At 39.3% G+C, this 23,334-nt stretch overlaps 1 protein-coding gene across 5 annotated transcripts in view; it reads right to left on the bottom strand.

Moving 5' to 3' along the window:
• The window catches only part of PTCH1 (patched 1), a 106,325-nt gene that overhangs the window by 51,163 nt on the left and 31,828 nt on the right, over positions 1 to 23,334 (bottom strand). For 2 of the 5 annotated variants that reach the window (XM_019517346.1, XM_019517345.1), the window contains exon 3: positions 1,079 to 1,268. In XM_019517346.1, the coding sequence (XP_019372891.1) occupies positions 1,079 to 1,268 (190 nt within the window). Of the gene's footprint in view, positions 1 to 1,078; positions 1,269 to 11,526; positions 11,891 to 22,322; positions 22,897 to 22,927; positions 23,000 to 23,334 lie in introns of those variants that run through there. The other 3 variants (XM_019517347.1, XM_019517348.1, XM_019517349.1) reach the window with 3 other exon arrangements.

Below are 23,334 nucleotides of genomic sequence, written 5' to 3'. Positions count from 1 at the left end.
AACAAGAAAGCTATTTTTGTAGTAATAAGAGGAGGAAAGGAAATTGAATCTGGCTTTAGGTGGGACAACACTGTAATGGTTGGTGGAGAAGGTCAGAATTTATCTCCCAGGGCTAGAACATTACTAGTCCTAACCAGGGAGTTAGGGAACTTGGGAGTTTCTGCTCCTCACATGCATGTGTTACAACTACTGTCATCATAGGTCCTGGCACTAAGGGTGTACACAAACTACACGAGAGATGCTCCCTGTAGGAACAAATGGACAGGTAGGGGCAGGGAGGCAACTCAGCTTTGCACCAGCTAGATATGCAAAGGAAAACATGGTTCACCCTCCTCCGCAGGGCTGTATGAGATCACATTCCTGATCACTGTCTCTATTATGTAAGAGGTAATCCTGGGCATGTCTACACATGCATTAATGCACCATAAGTATGGCGTGTTAACTGAATGCACAGTAACCAGTGCTACTGTACAGTAGCACCAGCACATGACTTTTTAGTGACACTAATGAGCAGCAGACTAATTCTACTGCGCATTAGTGTAATAGCATGGCTTTTGCTGTGACGTGCTAGTGCACAAAAGAATTAGTCTACTGCACATTTAGCGTGTCATGTAGATGTGCCCCTTGGGAGTAACTAAACCTCAGGTTTATAGCCTAGGGTTGCTGCCACCATAGCCATAGTGGCACATCTCCACGGTGTGGATGTGGTAGATACCTTCTGATGGCAGAGCTCTGTCCACACTAGAAAGTTTGTAGGCACAGCTATTCTGGCTACTCTTTTATCAAGCAGAAGGCCTAATGGTGCAGGACTACTCATATGAATAAGGGATTCATGATCTAACCCAATGTCTCTTGCCCATTCTTTATTTGTTAAAATCCAACCACTCACTGTCACTACACGACGTTTCCAAATGTCTATGACTTGACAGTCCAATTTAAATCAAAATGCAGTCCTAAGGGGTAGGTGTTTTGAAGAGCTAGCCCTTCATAAATACACATAAAGAAGTATATACATCTAATTCGGATGCCCACACTTAAGTTGTCAGATGACAGAGAATACCTTTGCTTCATCTCTTACCTGTTGTACATATAGACATGTACCCTGCTGGCTTGAAGTGCAGATTCAAGGTGCTGTTTGAGTGCTTCTGTTGTTAGTACATTAGCACCCTCTTCCTGTGGTGTCTGAATCATGAGCTGGGGATTAAACATGGCCTCTTCTCCAATCTTGTGGCGTGTGTAATTTAACTCCTGACTTACTCGTCCACCAACTGACAAACAAATATTTACAGCTTTGTATTAGCCAACAATAACTTTCTCTGAATTCACAATATAAAAATTCACAGGTCACCAACAAATTTCCCATATATATGGAATACACTGTAGTTGGGTTTCAGCTGAAGTAATTTACAAGCCAAAATTAAATTAATGTATCCAATAGTTTAACAAAAAAAAATGCTCTCCATTAAAAAATAACCATTGTCCCAACTGTACTAAAACAGTGACATGTGTAAATCAGAGTCTGTTGGACACATGTTTTTTCTACATTATAGCCAATATTCCATATGTAGAAATTTAAAAAAACAAATTGAGAAACCTTTTCCTTGCAGACCAGACCAAATATTTCTATGTTACAATTTCTTACACTTGTATAAACAGTCTGCTCCAATAGCACATTTCAAGATAAATGGCTTCAATTTACACTCTTCTCCTAAATAATTTGGCAATGGCAGAAGGGAAATGTTTCTCTTCAGTACAAAAGGAGGGAGGAGGGAAATAGTAAATGAGTAAGAGCACATTTTGAAGCCTTAGGTAAAAGTAAAAATATTAGGTTAGATTCACAACAAATAGTGGAGCCCAGTTCTAGTACAACAGAAAGAACCTGCCAAACTTGACCATTCACTCTATCTGTCCAATAGCTACATATTGTGCTAATGCAAGAAATCATGGTCCAAGTTTACATGTAAGTTCACATGGTCTGTGTGCTCCATAGCAAGAGATGGCAGAAAAGAAAAAGGGAAGAAAGGAGTACAATGCTGACAGACTCTAAAAGCAGCCATATTCATTCAATCTTCCTCGCCACAGAAGACTACAAGGATGGGAAATGGAAAAGGCAGTTTCTAAGCAGTATGGTCCTGCTGACAAAAACACAGCATTCAGCTAGAGTATATATGCACTGACTAATATATTTTACAGGCAAGCAACATGAATCATCAAGTCTTGATCTGGTTTCTACATTTTCCTAATTCTATACACTTTGGCACTGGGTGTGTCCTTCCACCAAAGTCTATGAATTTTTAAGTGCCATCAGCATTGCTGTAAGTTAACCATGTGTATATTAACTGGAGACTGGTTTGTATCCAGTCACGTGCTAGAGACTAGTCTGGATGCCTGTAAGCAAGTCTGAGATAGACTCAGATACCTTTAGCTCATGTTGGGAGGAAGACCTCACTTCACATAATTCCAGTGAAGTCCAGTAAAAGAAAGTATGCCCCAGCAGAAAGAGGGGTATGAAAATTTAATTCTCTGCCAATGGAATATAGATTCCCTCGCTCTCAAAGTATACTTAGTTTGGAAAAGCAAATGCTCATTTGAGAAGTAAATATATGAGCAAAGCTCCACATGAACCACATGCAGGATTACCTCCCATCATATCTTATAAAAAATGACCAGGTCACTATGACAATTAGCAATCACTGCCTTGCAATCCGGAGACTTAGATTAGTTTATCATTTTTTAGCCCAGCTAGTAAGGTGTGACAAGAAATATTTTGTTGACCTTTTGAATTCATGCCAAGACGTCAGTAACACAAAACTATGTACAATGAATACAACCCAAGAAAAATACTTAGTTCACCTTTTTTAGTATTTCACACTAAATAAATAAAAATTAAATGTGAATACAAACAGACCTGTGTACTCCAAATTATTGATCTAAACTGAAAAGCTACTTAGCACATCCATCCATACATCAAAGATGTAGAATTGCTCTTATGGAAGTTATTCATAACATCTTAATGCTTTTCATTAGGTTAATGATCATCCTTCCTTTTGCCTCCATAGGGCAACATGATAAATTAATACAATTTAACTCAGTTAGCATAGGTGTCAATGATACTCTATGTGTGATAATCTATGGCTTCTACAAAAAAGTCAGTCTGTATTCTTTTCCAGAATTATTTAGAGCACAACCTCTGCAGAACAGAGATTTTCTTTTTTCCCTGTGATTCTACAGCACCAAACATAGTGATGTCCCAATTTGCTTTGAGCCATGAGAGCTACCTCAATATAAATATTTACTAATATCACTACACACTATGTCCCTTCCACTAACTCATGAATACACCACTTTACCACTGGAATTTAACTAGCATTTTATCCACCAGGATAAATCTTATGCAGGACAAAAGAGGACATTCCTCATCTCTGCTGAAAGTGACCAACTGTTTACTATCAACAGAAATTATTGCTTCCTAATCAAGGTACTGTCAAACTATATTAACTTCACTGAACAAGCGGATTTAGCTAATCAAAATTACATCACACCAGCCAGTCACTAGGAAAGGGACCATTTGTTCTTTGCATTTAAAACAGGAACAACAACAATAAAAAAGTAATCAGGAGGGCAAACTTATATTCTAGGATGTTGAAAATGCAGTGCGTGGCAGCATTCTTGTTAAACAATAATTTCACCACTTACTTATTTTGCCTGGTAAGTTTAATTTTGTAGTTTTCATCTCCCAAAAGGAGTAACACATAATTTACAGCCAGTGACTTAGATATTTTAACAATGTAACAAGTATTTCTAAATTCAATTGAAAAGGAACAATCTGCCTGTCAAAGATAGTATGTGACAACTTATTGGAAACAAGTAGCTATATATGTGGCCAGTCTATATGTCAAAAGCTGTGAGGAACAAGGAGAAAAATGCTGAAGTAAAGAATTCCCACCCCCTCACCCCCTATTTGTTTTTCTCATTTTAATTAAGTGAATGCTAAAAACAATACTAGGGGCTGCAAGCCCATGGATTTTAACACCTTTGTAATCACCCAAATGATTATTTTTATTACTACTGCAGCCTCAGTTATTCTCTCCTTGCCTTTTAAGTGTCTACAGCTGCTCTTAGGAGAGAGCCACCGTAAAAAAAATACCATTAAAGTCTACTTGAAGCCTTCAACCTCATTATGTTCTCAAGCTTTGCCAATACCTCCCAACACATGTACACTCTGCTGTTTGTCATTCCTTACATGTAACCATGAACTGCATGGGTCAGAAAATTCCCGCAAAACCATTCACACTATGGAAAATTCTCTAAGCCATGAAAATTATGCTTCCCTCCCCTTTTTCATATTCTGCACTATTGTTCTTTATGATGGAAACAACAACTATGTTTTTAGAAACTTCAGAACATTATTGAGTTCAGCCTGTTTCTGTATAAAGAGGTCAGTAGCACATTGCAACAATAACACAGTTTGTAATCAATAAACCATACAGAAATATACTAAATATATCGAAAGAAAAAATATTCCAATTGGATGTTTTAGTGATAAAAGCCCTGTCATTTTCATAATTTTTTATATCAACGGAACCACTTGATGGCATTCTAGCCCTGTATTACATGATTCCCTATGATTTAGTGGCTGTGTAGCTGAGCTGGTAGCACTATTACCTCCAGGCTAGAAGACAGATTTAAATTACAAATCAGAGCTTGGGCTCATGGCCAGTGATAATACAACATCACAGTGTGTGTGATGTTACAGGTGTCATCAGATTCTGGGTGGCTGTCCCATGGAAATAAAATACTATTCCCTTCAAAAACAAACAGCCACCCTCCTCTCTTCCACCCCAAACAAAACAAAACAAAACAAAACAAAACAAAACAAAACAACTGAATAATAATATTTAGTATTCTGGCCAACTTTTCAGTTGCTAATGCTCAGGAATTTGTGTAAGAGCTAATGTTAAACATAGGATGCCTGCTAAATTTGTGCACACTGCCTGAATCTTCCTCCTACCTGCAACACATCAAGACAAATTTTTATGTAAATGTTAGTTCTTATGAAAAATACCAAGCTAGCATTTCTGAAGAGTGGAGCCCACTGTTCATCAACAGGACAGCTACAGCACAGGAGAGGGCTGCACAAACTATCTTCAGAGAGCCCTACTAGGCTACTTCAGATTTGACCTTGAGAGATCATCCCTATTAGTACAGAATAATTCAGTCTTCATGCCCATTAAGAGCATGATCCTGCACTTATTTGTGTGCATAGGAGTTTTCCACGTACTTAAATGGAAGCAGGATCAGATGTTAAATCATTGGTGCATTTCTCACAAGACTGCAGAGAGTGTTAATTGTGAATGTGGACACCAGTCCACTGAAAACTAGAAAAAGATCATCAACTTTATTCCCTACAGACCAAAGAACAGCTGTCAGGTGGTAACAAGTTTTAGTCATTCTTAACCTGAGGCAGCTCTGAACCAATGACCTAGAGGTGAAAGGCTCTGTATCCCATTACCAAGCCCTTGAGCCACACTCCCAGTATCTCAGTCATCACTTTGCAAAGTGCTTTAGTATACCTTAACTGTGAAGCACACAACATAGAATTAAACTTTGTCCTACCTTGCTCTATGTCTTCAAAATACTGGCACACATTTTCCAAACAGGAGAACTGAACACTTTTCTTTCCGACTACAGTCCTATATTTGTTTTGATTTAGAAATTGCCTAAGTGCCAGACTTCCAGTGACTTTCTAATAGTCTCAAAATGATTATGTAATTCTGATCTTACATTCATTTCAGTAATACTAGCTTACACTTCATTGTATTAGCTATATCTGTCTCATAAGCATTTATAAAATATTATATTATTACTTGTATAAAGCACTCTGGAACTTGCTACTAGAAAGTGGAATTCCCTCTGGATAGAGTAATTTTATGAATAAGCTTAACTTCTGCTACACTAGCAAACTTCAACCCTAAATCACAGAATGAGTGACAGCCAAAAGCACTATTTATTAATTTGCTGTCTACCTTATCATTCAAGGGCACAAAAGATTTCTATTTCAGGAAGTCATGCAACACTTCATTTCAAATGATTGGAATTACAGTACAGCATATAGGCTGAGGTGTTTTTTTCAGATAAATGCACTGCCTTTATTAACTATTTGATAGCTATCTTGCATGCAACTGCATTGGAAATGTCTTTATCAAATGCCTGCCCTCTCACAAAGACCTCTCTAAGCCCAAGACCTAGGGAAAAAATAAGTCATTAGAAGTTTGTATACGGATATGAAGGGCATAACTTGGACAGTGAGGACAAGTTTTCCTAAATAACTATGATTTTGCATGTTTCAATTTTTGCAGAGGCAACCTGAGACACCTACATGATGTTTAATTTGTTAGGAAGCACCATATTTTCTCACATATAGCACACCCCTGAATATAACACACAGCCCGCTTTTGGAAGGCTGCAAAAAGCAAAAAAGATTTTAGCTTGGAATACAGTAAGTATCTGCAATCTGAGAGCTGCAGAGCTGGGACTGCAGACCAGGTGCAACCACAGACTGACTCTGCCTGATCTATCATGTCAGGTGTGGGGCTGTGCACTGGGGCTGGAGTCACATGCTGGGGCTGCACACTGGCTCAGTCTGGCTTCTAAGGGCTGGGGTCACACACTGGGTTCAGTCACAGACTGACCCCACATGCTAGCCTGATCCAGTGCACAGTGCCATGTCAGTGTGTTAGGGGGCTCCCCAAGGGTCTGGAGATTTTATTGTGGGGTAGTGGTAACAGTATTAAATTGCTGTGGCTCCCAGAGCAGTTCTGAGAACCACAGCAGTTAACACTGCCACTGTTCCTCCATTACCAAATCTCTGGACCTCTGGAGAACAGTATTTTTTGCACATAATGTGTACCCAACTTTCTCCTAGCTGGTTTGTGGGGGAACCCCCCCCCCCCGTGTTTTATGCAAGAAAATATGGCACTGATTACCTGCCCTCTTGAGGGTATGTTCACTTGGATATCCCCTCCCCCCCGAAAAATAAAATAAAATTATAGTTAAAAAATTCTGCCCCACACTTGTAAATTGTTTTGGGACAGACTACTTAAAAACTTTGGAGAATCTCCATCACTGGAAGTTTTTAAGTGAAGGCCAGATAAACAATTATCTGGGCTGGTTTAGACAAAGATGATCCTTCCTTGAGAACTGACCTCTTTCACCCTTCCAATCACACTTTTATGGTATTTTTTCATTTTTAGTAAGAGATACAAAATCTGTATTATTAGAACATTGTAGGTTACAGATTCCAGTTTGTCATCTTATAAAGCACTGAAATTTCATCCGCCTGCCATAGCACAAGTCCCCAAGATCCTAAGTACATTTTATTCATCCCAATTCTCATGAATCTTCAATTCAAAGACACATACAAACCACAACTTAGTTTCCAATGTCTTCTTATGGATCTTACAGTGCTTTTATTTACTGTTTGTGCAACATCAACACCCACTGCCCAGCAATTTGTGATATGTATCATGACCTAAATGGTGGGGATTAGATTGTAAAAACAGACACAGGAAAACACAACTTGATAAGTGTAAGAAACATATTTTGAAAAATTACACCCTTGACACATACTGCCCTGAGAAGAAGGAAAGCTCACTAAACAGGCTGAGAAACAGCTGTGTGACCACATCCATGAAGTACCATCCGCGTAGGGCAGGGCCTCCCCAATTTAAAGGGGTAGAACACTTTTCTACTGTATCCATTTCTCAAGTCTCTGTTTTGTGGCTGTTGGATAAGGGTGCGCTCTAGTTCTCCTCTTTCTTTCCTATCTTGTCCTGACTGTGTTTCCTTTTTTCCTCCAAAGCATCCACCTGATAATGTTCAGACTGTTTCCAAGTAGCAGCAAAGTGAACCTGATTTAAATGAATTTATTTAGTTTTATAATACCTGTGTGACTCATACGCATGCCGATAAGCCATACTGACCTTCATCTCCTGGCCTATGTTATGTCATGTCATGTCATGTCATGCCACGTGTATTAGGTTTGTAAAATTTCATGCCTGTCATATAGCAGGGGTCAGTAACAAGTCCAAGTGACATCTTCCTTTTCATTACTAATCAAAAGTAAATACAAATACGTAACGCTAAACTAAACCCAAGCAATACAGAAACCTCTATAAGAAAAGTTGATCTTAGAGTTGTATTTCCCTGCTAGGTGAGATTATCTTGCCTCCTCCTGGACAATGATTAATGCTTATCTCTAATCACAATAGTTTTCTGATCAAATAAATAGTTGTTCTTAAACTACAAACTAAAGTTTCTTTGGTAGCCTTTGGTTTGGCATCTGAAGTGTCTCTAGTACCTGGCATTTATATATATTGTTCCTTCTGTTTTTTAATGTCATCTACTGTATCTTAGTTTTGCCAGCATGTAAGTACTGTCAACAACAATTTTGTTGGTCCTTAAGAAACAGAAACAATGTCCTTCTTAGTATGGTTTGGATTCCTGTTTTGTAGATGGTGGTGCTACCGTGGCCACTTTCTGTCTGATATCTAGTATTTTCTCTTGCTACACGTTTATTATTTTTTGTTACAGTTTGCTAGATGGTTGTCTTTAGTTTATGGTGTTTGTTAGAAGTCTGTATGCTAAAACTTATCTTTCCAAGCGTAAATTTACAAACAACCAATCTTAATAAAGTATTGTGAGGCATATTGCAATATTCTCATAAAATGAAGCATACACCTTTGAATCCACTAGGCCGTTACTAAAATTTCTTATTTTGTCTTTGTACTGATTTTTCTGCTCACCCATTTGATTTTACAAAATAAGGCTTGGCATGGAGAGTCTGAACTGATCTATCAAAAATAAATGACAAAATGAGTTCCCTAAGCTTTGTAGTCTGTTGCCTACTATTACACAGAATGCCATAGTAAACAAGCTGTGATTTATAAAGAGATAGTATAATGTCACTTGATATACTTTCCATGCTGAAGGATTCAGGTGGCTTCAGTTGTTCATCAAAGCTTCGATTTTCTTTTAATAGCATAAACCAATAATATTATAACCTTGCATTCAAGTGCTTCAAAAGATGACACTTTGTTTCCTGGCTTCTACCTTATGATAAAAGCTTAGGTCACAAAAGGTTATATTGTACTCCTCTTACTCAGAAGTCCAGTATTTACGGACTCTAAAGTTCATGTTACATATTTCACTAGTGCATACAGGGTCATGAATAGTAAGAATTAAAATGCACAGGATTAGGGACAGTTTTCAATCTAATGAAGTCTGACAGATCTTGAGGTAGCAACAAAGGCACTTGAGTTGCCTGCAGACTCAGGAAAGCAGCCCAATAATAGTTGGTTCAGGGCATGTTTGAAAATGTTCATAATTTTAATGGTTGAACATTTTCTTTTTTAAATAAATGCTTTCATTTTACTTTTGTACGTTTGTACTTCCCATTGGCAAATAGATGTTTTACATTTTATACAAAATAAAATAAACTGAATGTTCTCACGCTTTCTGATATCTCTTGACTTGATGTTTCTTTCTAATGAAAAAGGGCAGGAAGAACTATACAAGAGACTGCAAAAATAATGAAAGAAGCCTGGAAATAAGTTATAAAAGTGTTTTCTTCTGCTTTTTTTTTTTTTTTTTTTTTAGGAGTTACTCATACTTTCCAGTTAAATTTAAAACTCAGTAGATGTTTACCAAGCAGGGACATATGTCCTTGGTAACAGGATATGGAGCTGTTCACCTCTGGGTCACTGGTTCTAATCCAACCAGGAACAATAATGACCACAAGTTGTTTACCATCTGACAGCTGTTTGATAGCTTATGTGAAATGAGTTGGTGGTCTCAGTCCATTTCATAGTGGGCAGGTGTCCATATTATAAAATCCACCATCACAATTGGTATCCTTGTTGAAGGTCTCAATGAGAAATGAATGGACATAGAAAATGAACTATCCTCTTTCCCAAAGTGGTGGTCCCTTCAGGTCAGAGCAGAGGCACATTTGTCAGGTGGAAAAGCCTAAGCTAACTGCTGCCTAGCTTGGAAAATTCTACAGAGAAATAAAGAACTCTTATCTCCAATGTACTGAAAACCAGGGAAAGAGACTCACATCAAGCATAAATTATTACAGCTCCACTGATTTCATGGTGCTATGACAATTAACACCAGCTGAGGAGTTCCCCCTTATAATACTTAATTCTGAATAATTTAAGCAAACATTTTGTGTTATAAATAGGAGGTCAAACACTGAGGTCCTTACTCAGTCTAAATACCTATAGAAATTTCTGGGAGTTTTGCCTGAGAAAAAAGTGAGTAAAGGTTTTATGGTCTGGCCTAATGATTTTAAGACAGCTGACTATAATTGATTTAATTTACTTTAACTTGTCTAAAAGCTTCTGCTGGATAATAGGTTGAAAACAATTTGCTGTGTTGTCCCACAGCAGTCAGCTTTCCTCTAGACCCAACTTTTCATTTAACCTCCCAGTGCCCTTTCCCCGAATATGTAATTGTTTTCCTGTGTGGTTAAAAGCAGCATTTTTAAGTCTTTTCATCTGTACTCTCAGGGACCTTTCCACAGAATAGCACAAATTTCAAATGGATTTTTTAAAGGACGAAAAAAAACACCTATGCAGAACAAGAACATCCAGCACAACATCTTAGGGGAGACCATTTTCCAAATAGTGTTTTTAGGAGACAGCAAAACTAACATATAGAAAAATGAAAGGAATGAACATGTTATGAAACAGGGTACAGTTTCTTTCAAGTATTCCCTACCAGCTGCTTGCTGTACCATCTGTTGTTGCCTAAGCAGCTTCCTTTTGAATGGCTTTGCACTGAAGCAGAACTGCTCTCACTGTTGGACACAATCAGGTCAGGTCAGCACTCCTCCAGCACCGAACCTGCTGCCTGTCACAACTCCCCCCATCTCGATATTTCTTACTGGCCACCAGCTCCCAGGACAGTGCTGCATCTGTCAAGAGGCCCATTTTTCATAGCTTACTGGCTATTCACACCAAGAAGGAGAGTACATTTGATTTTAAACAGGACAGTCAGAAGTTCTTGTTAGAAATGTTGTGACTGTGAACATATGGCCCAAGTTTGTTCTGAAATACAAAAGACTTGGGGGGTAGGGGACAGCAGGAGGAAGGGAACCTTCTCAATTCCTACTTTTTTGCTAATTTGATCTTTAAGGGAATTTTTCCCTGCAGCAAACCTTGTCATGCTGCAAGAGTGATCTACTCCGGTTATTTAGAAAGTAGTTTCATACTCTAAAAACAAACAGAACAAATGCCACTACCACAGCACTGGAATTTGTATTCAAAATATAGGAGATTTTATTACACCTAAATTCTGTTCAATTAGCTAAGACCTCCTAAAATCCACATAAAACAACATGGGTACTTGCAACGTACGCTCTCCATCAGCGCATTCAGATTGTTGCATAACATTAACCCCAGTTCCCTTCTCTCAGCTTCTGTGGAGCTGACATCACCTCTCAGCTCTGAACACTATTCTCACCATTATATAGCCAAGTCCTCTTTTCATTGGCTTTCCACTTGAGGCCGCATGGGGCAGAACACAATGGAAGTCCCCAGCTTCACACACAGGCTCCCCCAGCCTGTGAGGAACATCACGCTGGACTGATTTATTTCCAACACTGTTCCTTCTCTCTGCATCTGTGCAGGGAAACACACATCACTGGGAGCCACTTTCATGATTTTGTTGCGATCAGGATTAGCTGGATTAGGGGCTGATTCATAAGGACCCCCTGCGGCTGTGAGGAAGTTTCATCACAAGGTCAGTGTGGTGTGAACTATATTCTGTCAACACCACCACTCCTTATAGCTGACTACAAAAAAAAATACAAAAGAAAAAGTTGCAAATGTGAAATATATGAATGAACAGTTTACGGCAACAAAGAGATTTACAGATTTCCCCATCAGCTGTTTAAAAAGATGTGCGCACTTCAACATTACATTCCTTTAAAACAAGGAACCTGTATTCATCATTTTTAATTTATAAAGAATTTAGTGGTTTAGGAGGTGGGAGGAATCTGGGGAATAAGTATAGCAACCCACACACAAAACCACAGAGGAACTTTTTTGGCACTTGTTCTAAAACCAGTCATGCAGCTTGAAGATTGTTGCACTGTTGAGATTTTATTACATATAATGCTGTCACCTTCAGGACTATTTAATTCCTAACCCTGTAAGTGCAATAGCTAACAGGGATGTTAGAGAAATATTTACACAAACAAACAAACAAACAATCCAACTGGGAGCAGGAATGGAAAGGGAAGATGAAATCAAGATTTTTTTTAAATGACAACTATGACATTCTTATCCTTTGCTGCAAAGCTTCCATCCCACCCCACCCCCAATCATAATGACATAGCACAAAGACAGAAACACATTTGTAGACTGCATGAAGCAAAACAAAATCTATAGAGAAAGTAAGGGACTTTTTTTGTTTTGTGTGCGTGTGTGCATTTTTTTTTAAAGAGCAGTCCCTCTTGCACAGAACTGGGCTGTTCAATCAAAGCCTTATCTGTTATATTTCTGTCTGTCTTTCTCTTCTGTTTAGCGCATTCACCAACAAGAGAAAAGGGGGTAAGCAATGGAGGCTTTGACCTGCAGCTGTAACACAATACTTTCGCACAGCCCTGTCGACCCCTGACATAAATTTTACACCGCAGCTGGCATTTACACACTTAGCATTACCATATGTATAGCCTACTCTGTGCTAATTATGCTAATCACCTGTCTAACTCTCTGCTGCGAAAAATGGTTGTATTTAGCAGTCCACTGCCTACCAATACAGCTTACTGTGTGGCTGAAATGTACATTCAGACGGCCCTGAATGGCAAGATTTTTCCACGTTGCTGGCTTCATTCAGGCCACAGAAAAATTTATTCAAGTCAACTGGTTTCGGTCCGCAACAAAAAAGTTACGAGAAAAAAGTGAGTGTGTTCCTGCCCTAACATTCTAAGTCTGCTTGCAAGCAAAATGATAAATCAATTGGTGTGGGAAACAAAAAGGGAGAAAGATTTCTTTTGCAAGCCATGTGAAACTGTAGCCTATTTTTTTAAAAAAAAGGTCATCCTATTTCCCCAAATCTCTAGAAAGAGCAGTTAATAGATATTTAGGCCAGATCACAATTCTCTCAAGTTGCCAGCTTTTATCTATGGCAGGAAGCAATCTTCAACATTTTATTTTTATTTTGTTTGTTAATCTTGTGAGTTGGTGGCTCAGCATCATATTTTCCCTTATTTACCTCTTAAAATAGCATCAGGATGTAAACATTGTGTTATATACATGTACTGGTGTAAACCAGGAGTAACTCTCCAAGTCACTGGGGTAAAACTGGAGTAAACGGGATCAGAATCAGGCCTGAATGGAGAATCAAACAAGGTAAGTCCACAAGAAACACTTTCCAGCAAAAGGGAGTAAAGGAGAACATCCTTTAAGTAGCTGCCTTGTTTCTTTTTTTCTTTTATAAAAGAAAGAAAAAGTTAAAAGGCAACATTAAAATTTACATTTATGTTTGCAGTGGGTCTTTGCCTATGTAACAGTAGTGGCAATGGGAAGAGAAGATGGTAAACTGGGACTCAATTCCCTGTTCTGAAGGAATTGTTCCCCAAAGCCATGGCACTGAACTGATTAAACTGTGGTTTTCAGTTGGATTATTCTTGGAGATATTTAAATATGATTTATCAAACACAATAAAGTTCCTACAACTTGCTTCCTCTCTGTACACACCCAAGGCAGCTATGAAAACCCAGAGATGTGTCAGATAATCCATATGTAAATCTGATAGCTGCTTCACCCGTGGCAATTTTCTTCTTCAGATCAAAATTTTGGAATCTCTATCTTTTCTTTAATTATTTAATGTGCTATGAAAAGACATGTTCACAGGGGAAAAATGTGAGAAAAGGTTTCCCATACCCACCAACATATCTGGAGAAGGTAAGCACACTGGAAGGTATTAAATATACCCAGAGGGCATTTAATTAAGTATGAGGGCAGCTCTACATCCAGAAGGTGCAGTAATGCACCTAGGCTTTCCATTACACAGCACGAGGTCATGAAGAACCCCATACCTCTGGTTTCCCTACTTCCCATCTTTTGTCCACTCTGCTTCCACTGAGGAAGAGACTGCTGTTTGCAATAAGGTAAAGTGAAAAGTTGAGTGTCAACAATGGCCTCATTTAATTTTCTTTAATATTTTACATATTACAACCATTCAATAGCAGTCTCATCCAAGCCACATCTTGCTTGTCAGCATCTCAGTTTTTGTGATTATCTAGCAGCCCAGAGTATGAATTTATCTGTGCTCCTGCAGCTCCAAAAACCTGGCTGTGCAGCCAAAAACACAAATAACACTACAACTACTGTGCTCATTTCAGAGTAGAGGGATTTTTTTTAAAGTAGGAGATGGACCACCCTGCTCTCATGGCACAGAACACTGTTTACATTGCAATACTTGACTGTGTAATACATCTGGCATTTTTGGGCAGGATTCCTGAGCCAGGGGCCAGAAGCCCTTAAGCAATGATTTTAAAAGGGGGGGGGAGAGGAGGGGAGGGGGAAGGAATCAGAAGTTGACTTAACAGTGCTCATTTCTAGTTTGTTGCACTTAGCTGTTGGTTACTGACTGAAAATCACAAATATATCTGCTTGGCAAACAAGAGAAGACTGTTTCTTTAATTTATGTCTGTGTCAAGAAAGGAAGAACATGTTACAACCAAAGAGTTTGGTTCCAACCTCAAGTATATAAGGGTGCACAACTGAACATGTGCATTAAAAAATCAGCTCCTGCTTGGACACACATGCTCATGAGCAATATACAGACGTTTCAAATATACAATGATGGCTTGTACATTTGAGGCTGGAGTGGAGTTTTAAAGTAAGTCTCTAAAACAGCAGCAACCACCGGCTCAAGGGGATTCAAGTTATGGTTCTCCTCACCCCTCATCCCACAACAAATTTTGACCTTGAGATGTGGAATACCTAATATTTTGCAAAACACCAAGTTAAAGCAGGAATTTTCACTGAAGAAAAAAAAATGACAGTGTTTCTCTCATCCAACTGTATATATAGCCAGCAGTTTCCATAAAGGGCCTTTACTGCACTTATTTTTTGCAAAAATTCAGGATGGAGAAAGTAATCAATATACCACTGGTCAAAAACAAATATCATAAGCTTTACCTAAACCTGTCCTATTAAAAGAAAAGCTTTTTACCCCTAAAAGCAAGGTGAGTACTGTAAAACCAAGAAACATCTTCTGTCTTGGTGTTTTATTTGAAAGCAGTTTCTTCTGAGTATGACTAATTTCTTTAAAAATATTCAGTATGCAACGGGCCAAATTAATTCCTGGTTTAACATATTTGGAGTTCACAGTGTGACACTATTGATAAACATAGCATAGAATTCTTAATTACCATTTTACTTAGCATATATCACTTTATACACAGGAGGGAACTGTCCTATCCTCCTTCATATAACAGAGGAACTGGGAAAGGAAGTAGTTTTTTTTCATACACTATACATTTTCAATAGAGTACAGTTTTCACAATTTTGGGTTCTGCAATAGAAAAAACCCTTTAAGAAAGCTGTCCCCTCAACTTATTAGCTGCAATTTACTCAGATGGCCTCTATAACAGTACTGCAAGTTGTGTATCTAAATATTCCTGATGGAAGAGTAAGCTCCTAAGGCAGTGCTGTCAAGTTTATGATTAAGGAGTTTTATTGTCCCTTCAGGCTTTACAGATGCAGCTCCCAACAAATACAAATGGAGGAAAGAACTCTTGGGAGTGAAAAGACTGATGAGATTGGACAGAGAAAGAAGAAAACCTATGAGGTGCAGGAGATGAATAAGGAAGATTATAAAAATGACATTTACTGTAATAGTTATGTTGACTTAGGAGGCATATATGGAATAGATAGAACACAGGGATAATTAGGCAGTTCTATTTCGGTCATCTTTAACATAAAAAGATCAACTTCATCTAGTAACTTATATTCATACATTATCTCCTTTAGAGATCTTGCACAAAGCCTGGAAACCATCAATTTTGCTCCATTTATAAAGAGAAACAATCCAGCAAGTAGTATCTCCATATCTCCAGAAGGCATATCTCCACATCAACACCTTAATGAAACTAAATATTCTCAAATTCTGCCCACTCCAGGGTGCAAGGCAGAGGACACTCTTAAGGGCACAGCTGCATCTGGACACATAGGGATTTAAGTGTGTAACTCAGTTGTGCTAATAGGAGTCATGCATGTAAGCGCATGAACATCAAGTTGAGAACATACTCCATTGGATATGAAAAGAAAAGCAGTTGCAGACAAGTTAAAGCTAGCATCCTAGTGGACGCAGCTCTAGCAGGTCAAAAGGAGGTCAGCTTTGAAGGAGAAATCCAAATGAAATATAAACATGGCATTGTGGAAACCAGACAAATCTCCCATAGCTTCGTCCAGCCAGCACTAATCTAGGCATCAGCTGTGGAGCATAATCTAAACAAAAGGATCAGTGGGTTCATACATCTGGAAGCTGTCATATTTTGGAGCCTCCCAACAGTTATACACAAACTGAAACATCCAGTTGCATGCACAAGTTTTTAAACCTGTTGAAGGGTCAAGAATTGTTACGTGCCTGCCCAGTGCAGCATTACTACATTTTAGAGAGCCACAACAAAGTGTATTTAATAACAGGGGGTCTATTTAATAACACGAAAATCAAAAGTGGGAAAGTAAAAGAGAACTTAATTAGGAGTTGCACAGGTTCCTCTGAAGCCTCCCTTCTCTATTGGAAGGGACTTAGGGTGGCCTTAGGTTTGAGAGACCAATCCTCTAAATTCTCTAGATGCTGAGGGTCCCATGGGAAAGAGTGACCCATTCTGCACAGAGACAGAAGCCATTTACTAGGTATGGCTTTGACCCCTTTAACAACCTCTTGTGCAGTGTAACTCCAACAGGAGGTTCACCTCCTCCAGCTACTCAACAGGAGGAACCCAAAGGAAAGCAAAGCAGCATTCAACTATTTTACTGCATACCTGGATTACTGCAGCAACTGTGCTGCAGAAACTCCCTCCATCTTCAGGACTCCTTGGATCATAAAGATTCATATGGAATACAGGAGACTGAATGGGGTAGATGGTGGAGCAGTCAGAGCTTCCTCTCAAATACAGACACTGTATTGCATATACACTATCAGAGAAGAAGGGAGGCAACCCCACTCCATGCATGGATTCACAGGGGCAGATCTGGCCTAAACATTAACCATAAGGTGCAATGTTTAGAAATAACAACCAGCTGGCTTTACAGGAACTCAACAAATAAAAAATATTTATATTTAAACGCAAGCACCCAAACAAAAACTACATCAGTTTTTCAGCAAATTCAGAACTCAAAAGGTACCAGTACTAGAGAACAGGATCTCTTGTAATTCATGGACCAGGTAGAGCACATAGTGTAGCAATGCATTTGTACTTATCTGGTATGGTTTTGTACAAATCTCAGGTATAATCCTTGCAGCACTAAAGTCAATGAGAGTTTTGCCATCAGTTTCACTGGGGCCAGGGTTTCACCCCTTATCTTTGCAATGATGTAAATGGTAGCCACACATGTGGTATTTTCAGTATTCCCAAAGTATTTAAGATAAATGTACCTTATCTTTTAAGGTACATGCTTTCTCACATGGACTCATAAGTGTGCATCAACCCTGATCTAACCAGGTTATATCTAAAAGATGGTAGCTCAGTTTCTATGCCCAGTTGAGGCCTGGCTTCTCTAGAACACAAGTTCAGCTGTACTGACTGGGTTAAGGGCACCAATGTCCTTTGATTTAGCTTAAATTTAAGAGGCTACAGTCATATTTCCAGTGTAAGCAAAGCCTTTTATCCATTTCCACTTAACACTTTAATTGATCAGAGTTCAAATATAACAGGAGTTAAAGTCATTTAACACATAAATGTACATTTAGCTTAAGTATTAAACACTGAAGTCAAACTTGAAAATAGAAGCATTAGCAGAATAATTCAATTTTGATCACAGCTTGCTTTGAAAGATAACAGTATAATATTAGCATGACTTTGCTACTGCTACTTCTGAAAGGCACTGTGGAAGCACACAATTCTTCCAGACAAAATGGAAGACATTACATTTATTCCAATAAACAACAGACTTTTCAGTGACCCATTATACCTATTGGGAAAATCAACTTAATATCAGATAGTGGGAGTTTACAGATTGAGCTACTGTATCACAGGAACCTTAATACTGTGTTGAATTTGGGTACAGTTTTCTGCAGTCAAACTGATTACGTTAAATATTTGTTAAAAGCTTTTAAAATTATTATTACTACTACCACCACCACCAGAAAGCCATTTACCAAATATATAAATAATATGAACCAAAAAAGAGCCTTCTGTGCTCTCTCAGAGCTAAATCCTCTTTTATCCTTTTGCTATGTGGAAGGGTCCAGTGGTCATAAAATGTCAATAGAGAAGACACCTCAAGTCAGAGCATGCTCTATGGCATGCTGCTGGGATTTAGCAACAGAGGAAGTTCTGCTCCACTTCGTATCAAGGCAGTAATGCAAAACATAGGCACAACTAAAATGAAGTTGATCTGGTTCTATAGGGAAAGTATAGGCAAAAAGCATGGAAGCCACAATAGTTTTGACTGGGCTAATTTCTGTGTCTGTATTCAAACAAAACTTGCATTGACTTGGTCCACTGAGAGGGAGGTTTTCTTTGGCAGCCACAGACCCACACAGATCTTTGTTACCACTTGTCCTTGTTCCTCCACAAGCAATAGTGTAAAGTTAACTGATGCCTTAAAACAGTATGCAAGGCAGCACCCCTGTCTTCAACTGTGCCTGAGTTTGGTGTGTCAGGTTATGTAACCTGAAAACCTGGGTACAGTGTTAGTCTGCTCCTTTCACTCTGTTTTCCACCCTTCACCCCATGGCCAGGTAGGCTGGTTTCCTACCACTTTGAAGTGGCAAAGATGGGGTAATCTCATGGAGGGCCTATCACAGGGGGGGCCAGGAGGGCCATTTGGCCCGGGCCTCTCATTCACGGAGGGCCTCAAATTTAGACTTAAAGGAACATTTATTACAAATAAATGTATTTGTTTTTGTGTTAAAAGCGTTAATTTGTTAAATGTAAACATTTAAAATATACCACACTTTTTGTAACCCTGTTTTGGCATTTCTTCATTTTTTAATATACTGGGAGCCTCAAAAAATGGAAGTGGCCTGGGCCTCTCTTGACCTCTGAGAGGGCCTGATCTCATGATAGAATTTAGGGCATGCTTGTCTCAAAGAAAATGTGTTGATCAGCACTGTGGGATTTTACTTTGCAAGCTATATCCATCTGCCTTGCACAGTCAATGCTGATTCAGTTGTGGTTAAAATGAGCTTGATTTGCCCCAGGTTCTGAAGCTGAGCTCTCTGTGTGGTAGCTGAGCCAACTCCCTCCCTTCTCCAACCTAAGCAGAACAGCTCTGCATATCAGATGCAGCTGGCCTTACACAAATGGTTGTCACTGCACCTGTGACACAAAATGTCACTGCACCTGTCATTTCCCTATGACACAAAAGGATCACCTGTACGACTGCTGCCTTCTTTTCTGAACAGCAAGATCTCTATTGTTTCTAGCATGGACACTGCATTGAATATTGAGGCCTCTTCTGTAATCTCCTAACTGGAGGGTAAGAAACGGAGGTGGGGGGCAATGAAAAGGAAAAAAAGCAAGCAAGGTAGAACAGTCGAATGAAGGTGGAATGAAAGAGGTCAAGAAGAGGAAGAACATTTTGCCCCTTTTATAATCTCCTTCAACCCTCAATAGTAGTCATATTTCAACTTTCAAACATCAAACTCTTTCTTTAAAACTGGCAAATACATTTTACTTCCACACCATATAAAAGCTGTACACCTGTTATCCATCTCTTCTCTTATGAAGATTCTTACAATCCCCACCGAGTGGTACCTGGGCACCTTGCTGATGAGATATGTACAACTCCTTTCAAAAGCCAAGTCCTTTGCAACAGCATGCACAGATAGCAGTTCATAGTTATATAAAAGTCCTAGTGTCTGTGTCCCCATTAGGTTAAAATAGAGTTTCATGAAGCCCAAAACTAAAAAAATCCCGGTGTTGTCACTCCTTCCAATTAGCTCTGAATTAATAAAAGGGAGAGTCCCAGTTATGGCAGAATCTACAGTGATGGCCTATTGGACAAAGGGGTTTATGGAGCTGTTTGAAGGAGTGTGACAGTGGGACATAAACGAAAAACTCCTGGACAGCAGCAAGAGTGGAATGGAGTTGAAAAAAAAAGTTCCTCTAAGATACTGTTACTGCCAAGAAGTGATTCAGGGGAAAGCCACTCTGGTACCAGAAGGTACACAGAAGGCCAAGTGTGTTGGCACAAGTTGTGAAGGAAGGAGACTAGTGAGAGAAAGCTGCAAGAATGAGGAGCTTTTAAGAGCTGTTTTTCTTTTTCTTTCTCTCTGAGAACTTGCCCACCAGGTGGGTTTTTGCAACTCTTATATAAATACTTCAGCTGTAATAGCTTTAAGCATACAGTACTAACCATTTATCTTAGAATCCAGAAGATCTTAAAACTCATTCAAATTTCACTCTCACTATGAATTAATTGACTTAGGATTTCTACTTCAATAGTTTACTCCTAGCAAGCTTCAATGGGATGTTATCTTCTATGTCCCAAGGTATTCAGAAATGCATTACTGTACATCAAGTACATAATGTACATAATGCATTACTGTACATAAAGCATATTAATTGTTGGTATTTAGACTAGAGACTCCTTTTGGGGTAATCATTTAAAAAAGTTTTAGCAACAAAATACAACTCATTTTATTGCAACTGGCATGGAAATCTATTTTAAGAAATTCACTGTATTTGGCTAATGCTGCTCTGTACATTTAAACCGTCTTATTAAACAAAGTGTAAAAGCAGAATAAAAGATCTCTAATAAATAGATCAATTCTGCTTCCTACCTGTTAAAAAAGAGCTTTATTAAGATTTAAGAGGCAGGAAACTGTGCCTTCTTGTGTGGTGGTACAACACCTTGCACACTGTGTACTATAAATAAGAATTTGGCAGACTAGGAGTTAGGGCTATGTGTGCACACACATACACATACAGGGATTGGGTATTTGAGCATCAGTTTCCAACACTCAAACACAGTAGGAACAGCATTTTCCAAACTACCTCTTGCTATGGCTCTCTTGACTCTGTTCCTCACTTTGCCCTCTCTTTTGTTTATATTTTTAACCACAGAAATATGCAACTGCTATTCATTTGGTTTATTTGTATAGCACCCATGTTCGTGACCAGAACATTTATATAGTCTCTGTTGAGAAAACACAAAACTTAGCCAGACATATCTGTTGATGGTCATGGGGTGGTAGTCTGGGAAGACTACAAGTTAATTTAATTTAAATTAAGAATATTCTTTCATCTTAATTAACTAACTTTTCAGTAATCTAGGAACGCAGAGGTTTCTAAATTCAGAGTTTTAATGTTTACATTGTTTAAACTCAGATATGAAACCTAAACCCAATAAATCTCAAGTTTGATACGTCAACTCATAATATAGCCAACTGTACTATAACTTCATGTACACATGAAAAGTCTGAGGTCTATTTAGGCTAGATTTTATACTGGGGAAAATATTTATTTTCCATGAAGCAATAATGACATAAAAAGAGGCCAAAGCAGTAATTAAACCAAGAGGCTATACTGCAAATTATATTTTTCCACAAGAAACATGTTTCCACTATGGGCACATCACATACAAACTGTCAGTGCTGTACTCAGGCAGTTTCTTGACACTAAGGCATCAGGAAAAAACAGGTGGGATGAGATGGGACCACCCTTCCTAGTGGGTGAAGACTAGTTACAGCAGTATCAAGATGCTAAATATTCTGGAGCACAGAAGAAACTGTGCTCCAGGATATCACAATCAAATGTTATCTGTGAAAAACCAGAGACATGAAAGCCGTGGAACTCTTGATTTTAAATGCTTCAACCAAATCTTACAAAGGGTTAAGAGATTTTTAAAAAAAGAAGAAAAAGAAAAAACCTGTACTAAACATGTTTGCCGAAGTAATAAAGAAGGTTAGCAATGGCTGACGGGTTGCACTGACATCCCCGCTGCTAAGTGCATGTCTTTCATCTTGGACCATCGTGCAGCTGAGTAGGGGGTGCCAGACTGGACCCACTGTACTTGGTGCTGCTCTAATAGACATTCATACATAGGTTTAGTTAGCAACTAAATTCTTACCCTCACAGACTGCTCCACAGACCTCATCCTCCTCCCAACAAGCTCAGTGGGACGTTTGCCAGAAAGGTTAGCAGGAAAGGAGTCTGGTCCCATATGCCATGCTCCATCCATAAAGCAAGACAGGCTACCTCCATGGTCTGCTGGTAACTTCCCTTTCACTGCTTTCTCAACACACACAGAGCCATTCAGTAATGACTGGCTCTGCAATCCTCCATATTAACTTTTTATGAGCCAAATTCTTGCTGTAAGCTACTTTGACGTACATCCAGAGTAAGTCCCGCAGTCCGCGGAGGTAGTCTGAATTAACACCAACGCAGTGTGAAGAATCTGACCTGATGCAAGCACGGGTTTTACCAGAACACAAAAAATAATTAAAAAAAAACAACAACACCTCCACAGGCCCCAGCCACCTCTTTCCTTGCAATGGGCACAAATCCAGACTGACACCCTTGACCTCTCTTGCATTCCCAAAGCAAGCATCAGGCCCCAAAAGGGTTGGAAGCATGGGGAGTCAGGAGGGTTTGGGGTCAGCCCAAACCCTTTCCCCAGCAGGCAACTTTTTTTTTTTTTAAGTTACATGAAAACTAATGACACCAAGACTTCACCTTTGGCAAATGGATCTAGACACCACTTCCACTGGTCACACATTGCTGCCTTGGCTGCAAAAGCTGGATCTATAGTTACGATAGAAAGCCCACTCAGCAGAGGGGGCCCCCACCCGTGGGGGGGCTGCAATCTGCTTTGCAAGCCGTCCCCCGGGGCGCTGCAGCCTTGCTTGCCTTTGCCTCCCTCTCCTTTTTTTTTTTTTTTTACCTCGAGACAAATGCCCCCCCCGTTGAAAGCTGTCCAAAAAAACAGGACCACACACGCTCACAGCCCCGCCGAGCCGCGCTCATCACGCTCCGCCTGCCGCCGCACCCGCTCGCGGGGCGCTCGCGCTTGCAAAATGGCGGAGGGGCAGAGGGCGGAGGGTGGGCTGCAGCCAGGGCGGGCGCCGCTCTCCCGCGGGGGC

Source organism: Gavialis gangeticus, unplaced genomic scaffold (genome assembly GCF_001723915.1).
Source record: "Gavialis gangeticus isolate Ggan-Ray unplaced genomic scaffold, GavGan_comp1, whole genome shotgun sequence".
In the NCBI taxonomy this organism is placed as follows: Eukaryota; Metazoa; Chordata; order Crocodylia; family Gavialidae; genus Gavialis; species Gavialis gangeticus.
Note: the sequence above shows the minus strand (reverse complement) of the source record. Positions and strands in the feature narration are given on the sequence as shown.